At 38.3% G+C, this 12858-nt stretch overlaps 1 protein-coding gene across 2 annotated transcripts in view; it reads right to left on the reverse strand.

The window, feature by feature from the left end:
- The window catches only part of ERICH3 (glutamate rich 3), a 100602-nt gene that overhangs the window by 66508 nt on the left and 21236 nt on the right, over nucleotides 1–12858 (reverse strand). For both annotated transcript variants that reach the window (XM_081818640.1, XM_081818639.1), the window contains exons 2-5: nucleotides 10073–10166; nucleotides 7484–7609; nucleotides 3832–3903; nucleotides 2072–2200 (exon numbers count right to left, since the gene is read on the reverse strand). In XM_081818640.1, the coding sequence (XP_081674766.1) occupies nucleotides 2072–2200; nucleotides 3832–3903; nucleotides 7484–7609; nucleotides 10073–10166 (421 nt within the window). The remainder of the gene's footprint in view (nucleotides 1–2071; nucleotides 2201–3831; nucleotides 3904–7483; nucleotides 7610–10072; nucleotides 10167–12858) is intronic.

The following is a 12858-nucleotide window of genomic DNA, read 5'->3' on the forward strand; positions in this document are numbered from 1 at the left end:
ATTGGCTTCTGTGCTCTAAATTTTATTTTCCACATTTGCATACAGATATCATTCAGTTAGATGAATATGGCAGTCAAATGTTTAACTGATTACATTTATATCTAAAAACAAATTTGCATCATTCAACTAACAGCTGTGAGCTACAAACTGTTGTAGTTCACATCAGAAGCCACCTTAAATTTGCTATATTTTAGACTGTTTGTAATATATTTTCTTGGAATAAATATGACACTCTAGCTTAACATTTTCAAAACTGTACCGGAATGTGAATTGAAATTGACTACCTGGTGATTACCCAGCTTAGCTGAGCATTTCTAATGCTTACTAGACGATCTCTGGGGGTGACTTTTCCAAGCTTGTGCAGAATGAGTTGAATGGCTTTCCACAATTCTAATGGGAATGATGCAGCTAAAAGCCTGTATGTTACTCTGAAGGTTTAGGTTCAATTAGTGACCAAGTGCAATAACTGTTCACTGGATGCTTTCTTTCTTTCTTCAAGAAAGTTCAAAGAAAAATTGATGGCAATATCCCAAGAGGATTACTATCTCCCATCTCCATGGACACTTGGAGGTCAGGAGTCAAATTTAGAGGATATGGATCCAGGTGGGGAGAACAAAAAGGAAGATTTGCATTTCTGTAAAATGGGAACTACACTTCCAAGGTCACAATAGGTATCCCTTACAGTCCGGAAGCACCATAGGGGGTGACCAAGTGGAGAACTGAGGCTTACCAGATAGAACGGTTTCTGAGGCGCTGGTATCAGTGTTTCCTGTGATTTTTAAATTACTTTCTCACTCCTGCCACATTAAGATCTCCTGGCTGTATCATAAACTACTTATTGAGGGTGTTCAGCTGGAAAAGTGAAAAGGAAGCCTTTCAAGGGTTTCTCCTCTTTGAAACAGGTGGGAAGAAGATAGAAAACAGCACTTGATTGTTTCTTTTGTTTCAACCAGGTTAAGCTTTTGAGAGCCTAGTGAATTTGCCATCCAAAAAAAGAATTGTTTGTGTATGTACACATTTAAATGAAGCTGGGAAATATGGTAACAACAAAGGGAAAATGGTCGCTTTTCATAACTTGAGCTGTTCATCGGGAAATGTCAAAACATATTTACCTTTGAAAAATGTCAAAGCTTAACACTATACGAGATGAACCTACTTCAACAATCTGTTAAAGCTTTGCAATTTCTCTATAAATATTGTGCAATCAAAAAAAAATGTTCATGCTAACAAGGAAATATATTAGGCCACACAAAGCAAGAATAAAGATGTGATCAAGCAATTCATTTACAACTTAAACCATCAACCTCCCGCAAATATTCTGCAAATCTTTTCCTGTACCTATATTGTTTCAAGCTACCTCACCTTCCTTCAGGTTAATCCCATCTCTATATTATAAATGGATCGAACTGGAATGAAATGTCGGTTTGTGCAATTTCTTTAAATAGAATCTCTGCACATTTAACTATGTTTATGTTAGAGTATGTGCCCGTGCTTTTGATAAAAGAAACACAAATATAAGTATCTGGCCCAACATGCTATACAGTATGATTGAGTTTGTGTGCATAAATAAGTTTGACAGATAAGGTGAGAGTGGAGGGAACAGCAAGGACAAAATCTACAGGTCAGAAAACATAGGACATTAGTGGAATGACTAGTGGTTCAATCTTGCTGCATTGTAGAGTGCTAAAGGGTAATCATGAGGGAAAATATTGGGTTGGCTAAATTGAGGTCAGATGGCTTAGGGTCTTAAATGTTAGGTGAGAGAGTCTAGGTTTTTCTAAAAATGTCACAGAGCCAGTGAAGGCATTTGGGTATGTAAGTAACAAGTAATCTGCACTTTAAAGAAACTACTCTAGCAGTAACAAGCAAAATGGATTTGACAGGGGCGATACTGACTGAAAGTGGGACGTTCAGTAAAGACAGTTGAACAGATACAAGACCACATTGGCATTCAGTAGGATTCACAGGATTATACAGAGAAGCACTCAGAGAGAATTCCTTCTGAGAGTAACCAGAAATTATATAATATTTAGTCAGAATGGTACATGACAGAGTGTTTAATATGACTCACCAGTGTTACTGGACTGGAATGTCCTTCATCAATTAGGACACTATGGCCACGGTTAGTCTTTGGGCCAACTGGGGGGTGGGGAGACAGGATTGGCATGTTATTTTCTATAGACCATCTTGTGGGTTCTCCCTAGAATAAGAAAGTGAACAAATTGATGCATAATTAGCAATTGAGGTTAGGTTATTGCCTGACAGGTTAAGAGATACTATATTACTAAAGAAGTCCTTTCTCATTACTTTCAAAAGTGTTCCTTCTGAGGCCTATCATGACAGTCAGAAAACGTTTCCACAGCTGTAGTGGGGCATTGGGTGTGGTAATGAGAGGCAGGAATTTCAGTCTGCTATGTTGGAAGAAATAGCTGTACTCAAAGAAATAGCTACGGAAACAGTGTATCCTGAGTTTTAGCAATAATATTTATGAATCTGCTTAAGCAGATCACTATAAGAAGTACAATATTCCACACAGTTCTGATCAGTAAAGACTACCAGAAACTATTACTTTTCTACCTTAAAAAAATAATGAAATCATGCCCCAAGCAAAAGGGTTGCATATTATATAAAAGGAACCTAAATCATAGGTCTTTTAACCAAATGCAGTTATAAAGTGAAAGTTGTTACGAATGAAAATCATATAGGGAGGAACTGGAGTGTCTATCAGGAATTTCTGCCAATGTTGTAACATGTTCATGTGCTTAGTCAGCCTATCTGGCAATCTGGGTGAAAACAAATCCCCCACGGCTTTAGGTAATGTTCGTTGCTATTTCCAGGGACCATTTTTCTCCATCAACATTTCAGCACTAACTTATAGAATCTATAACTCAGTCCTTGATGTAGGACAATATTGGCAAAGTTGAATTAACCACAAATCTCTACACACCAACATTTCTGATCTTGAAAAACTGACCTATCGGCTGTTATTTAACAACACTTTTGTAACAAGATTATCTTTTGACCATGATGAAATAGACAGATTTGAGTCTATCAGGCAAGAGGGAAAAATCACCGCCTTATGTGGCAACTTATTCTCCAGAAGATTTACAAATATTCCTCAGTTTGTGAAATGTGTCTTGGGCCCCATGACACAGAAAATGAAGAATCACCTGCACATTTGAATGGCTCGAGAAACTGAATAAAACTGCCAACCTAAACTGAAATCTTTCAGACATACTTAATTGAGTCTCTCATCTCCTGATTCAAATTTATATGTTTCATAAGTTCACTTCAAAGAAGGGATATCAAATATAAAAATAAAAATAAAAACAAATAAGGAATTTTTAAATGCCTTGTACAGAATGTCTAAATCTTATGCTTTTGTTTGCCAAGGTAGATCTTTCCTACCATCTATTTTCAAGGGTCACATTTGCATGGAAATGTGCCATTGGGTAATTCTTAGAATGCCATTTCCCATCACATTGGCAACATCACCATCTATTTTCAGCTTTTTAAGACACAAAACAAAAATCCTTGGGCCTCTGTCACATATCAATCAAGAAAAGACAAAAGCAAAATTTCAAACTTGAAAAGAGTGTTTTCCACGTTTCCTTTGAAAGCTTTGTACCTTATAAAAGTGTTTTATACCTATTTTGCCATGATCTTCTGAAATAACGGTGGCCAAGATACAGTCTTGGTGAAACCATCACCTGACTTCAGCTATGAGTTACTCAAGAGTAAAGTGCCTCAAAAAGCTTCAATAATAGTGCCATTGACTTTTAAAATCATAAAATAATATTATGAAGTAAAGAGAATTATGTAGCTCCTTACCTTAAATCTCTGAATTCGCTCCTTCCTAGCTAACGTCTCCAGTTTTTTTTTTATTTCAAGTTGATGATACCGCTAAGCATATGGGAAAGAAGGGAGGAGAGGATCATGTCAATTATAGCAAAGATTTTTTTAGAGGAAAATAATCCCACCAGCTAACTGTATTCCCACTTACTCCCCCCTTGTCACTGAGATGGAGAAGAATCACCTGCATAAGTGTGCAAGTGGGAATATGAATTGGTACAACTCTTTGGAAAGCCAATTCTTAACATAAAGCAGTGAAAAGTGTCCCTACCCTTTAATTGATAAATTTCACTTCCTAACCTAGCAGGAAATCGGAATTAAAAGAAAACATCTGCGTTATACACAAAGATGCTATCTGAAAGGAATTTTTTCTTCAAGGCAAAAATTCAGAAGCAATATAAACCTTATAGAGAATGGTTAACTTTGGGGCACATCCATATAATGGAATAGAATATAATCATTAAAATAAGATTCATAAAGATTTTGTTTAAAAAAATGAAAAATGCATGTCATGCAGGAAAAATGTAAAATACAGAATTGCACAGAAATACAGTTTAATTGATCAAGCTCACCCACCGTGTGGCTGCTCCTGTGCCAGGAAGGGGCATCATGTCCGTCATCTCTTCTTGAACAATGCTAATTGCTAAGCAGTCTCATTCTACCAGTGCAGAAACTGAGGCAGAGGACCACGAATTTGCCCCAGGTCACACATCTAGTCAGTGGTGGAACTGTCATCTGAAGCTCAGTCTACTGGACATTAACTTCCTGTTTGTTTGCTCTTTATCTGTTTACTTATTTTTCACAAGACCCTGTCCCTTTCACAACATAGCATGTTTTTATTAATGCATAAATATGAATAGAGACTAAAAGGAAATGTGAGTATGTCGACAGCGGTCCTCTCTGGGAGGAAGGATTCTATGCGGTTATTTTCCTTTTTATATTTTCTTGTGTTTTCCTAATTTTCTGTAATATTTTAATTAGATAACTTAAATTTACATGAGGTTTATTCATGTAAAAGTAAGCTGCTTATGATTCTATCTGAAATCATTCAGACACATTTGAGGGCATTTGAAAAGTGTTTTTTTCTGTGTTCTTGATCCCCTCGTGCAGCCTGTGGGATCCTGCGGACTCGATCTTTCCCTAGCGAGTATCGTCAGTTCTCTTCAGACACTTCCCTTTCTTCTCTCCCTCTTCCTTCTCTCACCCACCGATCACCAAACCTCATTACACTCACTACCAGCCATTTTCCATTTATTTCCAAATCTGCAGCCCTCTCTCGCACGGCCCCTCGTCTTCACTAAGGCCACCAACGTCTTTGTCCCTGGGTCAAACCGAATTCCTTCTTTTCCCCAGCACTTCTCGGTTTCACCATTCGGCACTTGTGAGAGCCTGCCGGCTTCCAGGACACCTCTCGGGGGGGCCTGGTTTTCCACCGCGCGAGGGCTCTTCCTCACCCCGCTGCAGTCCCTGAGCTCCTAGCACCCCTCCTCCCCCGCCCGCAGTCCCTGAGCTCCAGCAAGTGCGCGCGCCACCTGCCGCGCTAGCGCCCCCAGAGGTGCTCTGGCTCCTTCTCCCCAGCCCTCCTCATTCAGGCAGTGTCAATCTCCCTCCCGGTTCACATCTCATCTCATCTGGGAGAGCGGCCTCTCCCCAGCGTCTCCACGACTGCTGTTAGCCCTCACCTTTCGGCAACAGCTTCCTAATTGACCTCCCACCTCCAATCTTTTCCAGCTCATTAATCCATCTCCCACATTTTTAGCAACATCATCTTTCTAACACGGCTCTGCTCATTTATTTCACGCCCCTGCTGAAAAAAACATCTCATCGCCTCATCACCTACACTCCAAACCTCGCTGGGGTTTGAAGGCCCTCCACAAACCCGGCCCCAGCTTACTGAAGAGTGTCACTTCCTGCTGCTCTTTCAACCAACCCACTGTGTGGTCTGGCCTCAGTGAGCTTTCCTGCCCATCCACCATGTCATTTCTTCTCTAACCTCGCGCCTGCTATCCTCACTCTCTCCAATGCCTTTCTCACGCTTTCATGTGACGCCTCATTTAGCCTTTGAGGTCCAGTTCAAATAGCAAGACCTCGGTTCACCCTCCTCTGACTCTCACAGAGGCGTCATCGTCCCCCTCTTCTGTGAGCCCAGTGTTTTTCCTCTCTCTAGCTTGTGATCACTTTCTACAGTAGTTTTTGTTTTTTGCTTTTTTTGGCTTTGGGTTTTTATTTTTATATCTCACAGCTACATCACATAGCTTCATACTGGTACGCGGTAAGCCTACAATTAATGATTGATGTTTCTTGTATGCACAAATACATGAATATTAATATAACATTAGTAAACAGCATCGGCATAAACTAAATGTGAGACAAATGTGACAATTTAGAGACAGCTATTCCATTTGTTAATTATATTAATATATTACATATCACAATTATATATATTACATTTTATAAAATTATATTATATATTACATATTAACACTTATTTAAGGTATCTATTGCAAACTTTAAGAATGTATGAAGACTCTTAAATAATAACATATTTAACAGTTATGATGTGTCAATTACATGAAAGTTTGGAAAACTAAACTTCAAAGATCAAAGCTAATACCTAACTTGGTGCCTATTGGTTAAATTTGAAACTAGGTATAGATTAATTTACTGTACTATTCTTTTAACACTAGTTGCAGAATTCCAACTAATACTTTTATAAGCAAGAGAATTTGGGGACCATAAACAATGATTCCATATAATTCATGCACATGATATAAAGCATAAAATGAATTCCTAAATTAACAGATCATATCTTATTTGAACGCAGCACTGCTCAATATAATGGTAGCATAATAATAAATATTTTCAGTGGCGCTCCGCTTAGTATTGGTTTACTCGTGATTCTACAGTTGTTCATAAATGTTTACTGCACTTACAGGTCAATGATTTTACCAGCCAAGTTCTCTGATTTACTGCTGTATGGCCAAGCCAGGAAGTGACATGCTTTTTCAAGGAGATTAAAATGGTGTTGATGCTTGAAACTATAGGTTCCATGGAGCAAGGATAAAATAATTTATCAAGTTAGCTAGATATCCTACTAAAAATGCCATGTCAGACTTGAAAAAAAAGTTGTTGATGCTTTAGTTTATGAATCTATGCTGACCAATGTGGCCTAAAGTAGGAAGGACAGCAGATGTTTCAATGCCTCTTCCCTGAAATTTAGCATACAGCTCAGCTTCAGAACCTTAAAAGAATAACAAATCTGAAATAATTCATGGCAGTGGAATTACTGATATTTAAACAGATGTCACTTTTTTTTTTAGCAAATGGAAATTGAGGTACAGATGGTGAGGGCTGGTATGTTTTAGAGTAGCCATTATGGATTAAAAATCTACATTTGTTAAATACCACAAAATATATAATGATGTCCATATTTTTCCCTAACTGAAATGGAGAAAAGCTTACTTCAGTCTCTTGGCTCCTTGTTACCTAGAGAGATGTAGAGTATTTTTCAGGGTACCTTGTTCCATTCATTTTTCATGAAATACAGGAGGAATGCCTCCGCTTATGGGTATGGGAGTATTAATTGTCATATTAGAAAATATCTGTTATAAAGAAAATGTAAATACTTTACCTCCATATCAAGAACCTTATGGAAAATAGCCTGAGCTAGGCAATCCCGGATATATTTTTGGTGATCCCTCTTCATGATATTTAGCTTGTATTCTTTTTCAGAAAGTATTCTTCCACTTCTTGTGATCTGTCATGAATAAATAAAACATACATGGAAATACAAAGCAGAAAATGTATTGTTCGTTATCAAAAAGGGAGAGAGAGAGCGACAGAGAGACACAGAGAGAGTAGTGCTATCTTCTAAGCATGAGAGAGTCCACTACTATGGCTGATAAACGTTCACTTTTAATGAATATTTCATAAGGAAAAAAAATCAGTCCCATATACCCATCATTGAGAAAACACACACAGGTGGTGCACTTGACGTTTAAAACAAGGTTTTCATTAGAGTCACAATGTCTCCTTGATGGAACCCAGGTGTTCCTTTCATTTCTTTTTTTTTGAACACATTTGGGAAGAGGAGGTAGGGTGTTACCTTGAAACAATGAATAGGAGCAGTGATCACAAGACTGATGATCTTACAGGAAATAACTCTGAGGGGCAAAACATGTAAGCTACAGAGGTGCTCATCAGTTTGTCTTAAAAGTAATTGGTTTCATTAATTTATTTCACACTGCTTTTTCTCTTTCCACTCTTCAACCCAGAATGTAATTTAATTTGTCCTGATTCAGATTTTTTTTAGATTATGCAGTGCTGCAGATATAAAATATTCCAGACTGATTTCAATTGGTATCATTGAAAATGCCAGGAGTGGTAGTTTCTGTTTTTTATTTACTTGTTTTTCTTTTCTCTTACTCCTTCCTAAGGGCATATTTGTTGTATTTTTCTGTATTTTCTGTAAACAGAGGGTGCTATCCTTCTTGGATTGTTCATCTTCTTCCTTTCCACTTAATTATGCCCTGCTCCTTCAGGTCTGATCCAAGCCCACATATTTCTTGACTTTGATAACTAATTTTATAACACTGTTGTGGCAATGTATTGGAGCTCAGAGACCAAGGAGAGTTGTGTTACAAGTGACTGGATACTGATGATCTTTTTATATATATATCTTTTTTTCCCCCAACGGAAGAAAGGGGTATGCTTCTAGAAAGTGTTTCCAATCACAAATAACTCAGTTACAGTCTTTGAAATGTGTTGTCCATGGGATATCATGCCATTTGTTTCCAACAGAGAAAAAATGTTGAGAGCATCCTGTACTGTGGCCCCCTCCCCAGTTAACAGGTGTCATTGTCCTCTCCCCTCTGGGAGATCGGATCTCCCCAACTAGACTGGAAGCTCCTACAGGGCAGGAGTTCTTAAACTTGAGCCTGCACCAGAATCAGAAAACAAGTTGAAAAAAAAAACCAGATTGGTGGGCCACGCCCCACAGCTTCTGACTCAATAGGTCTGGGGTGAGGCTCTAAAATTTGCATTTTCTAACAAGTTCCCAAATGATGCTGAACACTGCTGAGTCAGGAACTGTATTTGAACCACCGTTCTAGAGAAATCTTCCTTATGTGAGTTGTCATGCACATAACCAATGTCCAATAAATGCTTGTTAATGATGTTGATGAGTAAATACAAAGTCCTTCCCATTTATACATAAAGCTCGCAAGACTGTTATCCAAAGAAGTGATGTTAATAGTCACCACAATAATTGCAACAAGCATTTATTACACATCTCTTATTGCCACAACAATCCTGAGGGCTGGGTATCATTGTCTTCATTTTACAACTAAGGAACTGGACCTGAGAAAGTGAAGTACATGAATTGCTCAAGAGTCTATGACTTGTAAATGGTAGACCCAGGTTTCAGCCAGGGCTGTCTGATAACAAAGCCCCAGGAGACAAAAAGCAAGCTCTCTTGATATCTACCCAACCAGAGTGCCAAGCACATAAACAACAATTAGAAACGCAATGCATAATCCTTTCAACACCATGGCAACAATAGTTAAGGAAATCCACTGTGTTTTAAGAAGGTAAACAGCTAAAATCGTTACTTACACTTTCTGTAACCACACCCATTTCTTTCAATGGACAACTATAGTATTTTTAAAAGGTTTTCACATTAAATACATTTAGAAAAATGGAAATCCTGTGGAAATGATAGTTTTAGAGCTAAGGAAAGACACTCATGTTACCAATAAACAATCTGGGAAATGAAATAGGTTTTTAAAATTCAAGGGGAAATTTTGAACTGTTCATGTCTTGCACACCATATTCTGTGATTATTAAAAATAGTATTTTTTCCTGAAGACAGTAAAGTCTTCTCTATGCTTAATCCCTAACAGTTCCTTGTTCATACGATGTGTTCAATAAATATGTGTTGAATAAATGAATGAATAAACAAGTAAAATATGCTATTGGAAGCTCTAGGGTTTTTTCTCAATAATTTATAAGTAGCCTTAGTGGTCATTGTGACCTCTCTTCCTATCTTTTGAAACACAGCTTCAAAAAGATAAATCAGAGCTCTGGAAAAGTAGTAATTTTTCTAAAATGAGGGGGAGGGGGTGATGTCCCTGATTAGCTCAAAGAGAAAACAAGAAAAGGGAGCGAGAACTACTGGATTTAACGAAACAAGAGGGCAGGTGGGAAGGAAACCAAATCTTACCAGCCCTGATCTTAAGAGATGCCGCCTTATCCTTGTGTTGTTAAAATATCCAGTCAAGTGTTTGTCGGTAAGACTATTATATGCTGCAAGCAATCTGGAAGAGAAAAATGAAACCATTTACATTTTTATGAAGTGCTGCCTGATAGCCAAGGTGATTCTTGACTCTCTCATCCCCAAACTGTGCATAATCATTCACTCCTCCAGATCAATAAACAGGTATTGAGCACTTACTGTTTTCCAGGTTTTATGATAAGAACTGGGAGACAGTCCTGACATTGTTTATTTTGCAGACAAGTATGGAAATCAGACATGAACAATTAAATTGGGTGTGAAAAATCCAACAATAGAAATAGCAAAACTCCTGGGGACACAGAGAAGGAGACTACCAACTCCGGCTGTCAGGAAAGTCTTCTCAGAGGAAGCCTGATGGGAAATTTGGACTCTTCAGCCTCCTGTTTCACGCTAAATTCCAGCAGCAAACTTACACGCACTTCCTCAACATATTCTTTCATGTCTTCAGAACACAACACACAGTCCCTCTACTGCCAAGGCCTCTCTCTGACCCTTAGCTAGTGGATACGACCCGTGATCCACAATCATCTCTTCTCCCAGCAAACTTTCCCCAGGGCAAACTGGACGCTCTGTGTTACCTTCCACTCCCCCACCCTAAAACCTTGAGTTACTTACATTACATGTCACATAAGATTGGAAGGCCAGGATCTTGTGTTATTCTTAGTATCCCTATGGAATTATTTATTGTGTACCCAAATAATGATGTGTTCTATAGGGGAAAACACAATTTTGTTTGGGACTCATTCTTGCTGGTATAAACTTCTAAGTTTAAGCTCAGCAGCTTAGAAGTCTTAACTTCCATATATATATCTCCACACAATTCATGAATTCCACATCCAGAACTCCCCACCCTCCCCGCCAAAATTCATGGATTACTGTTGATTTTTAGGGTCTTTTATTTTAAGAATTAAAAGAAAACAAATCGGTTCCTTGAGTACATCTTATACCTTGGTAGGTGGTCAATCTGAGTCTATAAATCAAAATTTGAAGCTATTTTTTTCTAAGTTTTAACTTACCCTCCACTGCTTATTATTACCTTACAAATGCATATGCACATTTACATGTATGTATACAGGTAGGCACGTAAGTTCATCCATATACATAAATGTGAGTGTAGGTACATACATATGTATATAGAGAGAGAGAGATGAAGAGAGAGACAGAGACAGGTAGAGAGAAAGAGGCAAAGAGGGAGAATTCACAAGCCTAAACACAGCCCTAAAATAAGGCTATCTTAAAAAAAATGTATACCTTATTACCTGCAACAAAGATTTACAATCTGTACATATTACAAGCAGTTGATCCTTAACTTATTTGGAGGCCAGAGCAGGGACTCATATGATACAGTCAAGTAAATGTCATTAGTGACAATTTTATTTAGCTGCCTTAATTACATGGAGATGGTATCGGTGACCTTTTCCTGTCTCTTTTCTCCTTAACGCCCATCTAGGAAAGTTATATGCTGTCAAATGGTAAGGAAAGTTTAATTTTGTCCACAGAAGACACTGAAAGCAGTTACAAAGCCCAGAAGCCAAGATGCCACATGAGAAGCCATTATTTCACGGGGTTTATGTAAAAAGACAACCCAAGGGCTTCAGTAATGCACATACGAAACCAGCCCCAGATAATGCTTTGAAACCATCTTTTAAATGAACTGTCTTGGTGTCCTATAGTTCATCAAAGGTTTCCTGTCTCCAAAAGGTCAACACTGTATCCCTTACCCTTTCTGAATCTCAGAATATCTTTTCAGCAACTCATTTCAGAAAGGTGAGCAGGTGTCTCTCGGTCCTAACAATCATGATTCCACAGTTCACAGATTCTTAAGATAAATCATTAGACAGATATCATCTATAGTCTTTTGTCTGTTTTTCAGGCTCAAGTTTTATAAAAATCAATAGTTTTGGAATAGCTGTGAGTGCTAAAACCCTGATTAAATGAAATAGGGTCAAAAAGTTAGGGTAACATTAACTTCCCTACTGGCTGAAAATAATCCCCTTATTTCATTCAGAATTTGTAACTTTTTCAATATTTAGGTCCTAAGAATAATGCTTAGCCAGCTTTGGCACCACCTCATCCTAATTCTGCTCCCCCAGGCTCGTACTAAATGAGTATGTGTCCACGATGTCCACGAAGTACCTACAGTCTTACCGAAACGTCCGATGGAGTTGAAACCTTTAAACACATCAGCTTTCTCACCTTTCCCTGTTTAGGAAAGATTGAAAGTCCCTGGTTGGGATGCTATTTGTAAAGCAATTCCTTCCATGATATCATATACCTGGCCTTGGTAGAAATGCTGAAAAATAACTAGCTGGGTCCGTCCGGGGTCAGTAATTTCTTTTTCAGCAGTGCCTAATTTTTTTAACTGAAACTTTAGATTAACAAACTGTTTGATAACAAGAAATTGTACTACAGTAAGTTATATACAGAATTAGTAAAACAGTTGTTATGGAGTGAATGTTTCCCCCTAAAATTCGTATGTTAAAATCCTAACCCCCAATGTGATGGTATTAGGAGGTGGGGGCTTCGGGAGGTGATAGGGTCAGAGGGAGGAGCCCTCATGAATGAGATTAGTGCCCTTATAAAAGAGACCCCAGAGAGCTCCCTTGACCCTTTCACCATATGAGGATATAGCTAGAAAACAGCCATGTATGAACCAGGAAGCGGCTCTCAAGACACTGAATCTGCTGGCACCTTGATATTGGACTTCCCATCCT

Source organism: Leptonychotes weddellii, chromosome 4 (assembly GCF_054177405.1).
Source record: "Leptonychotes weddellii isolate Sample4059 chromosome 4, ASM5417740v2, whole genome shotgun sequence".
Classification (NCBI taxonomy): domain Eukaryota; kingdom Metazoa; phylum Chordata; class Mammalia; order Carnivora; family Phocidae; genus Leptonychotes; species Leptonychotes weddellii.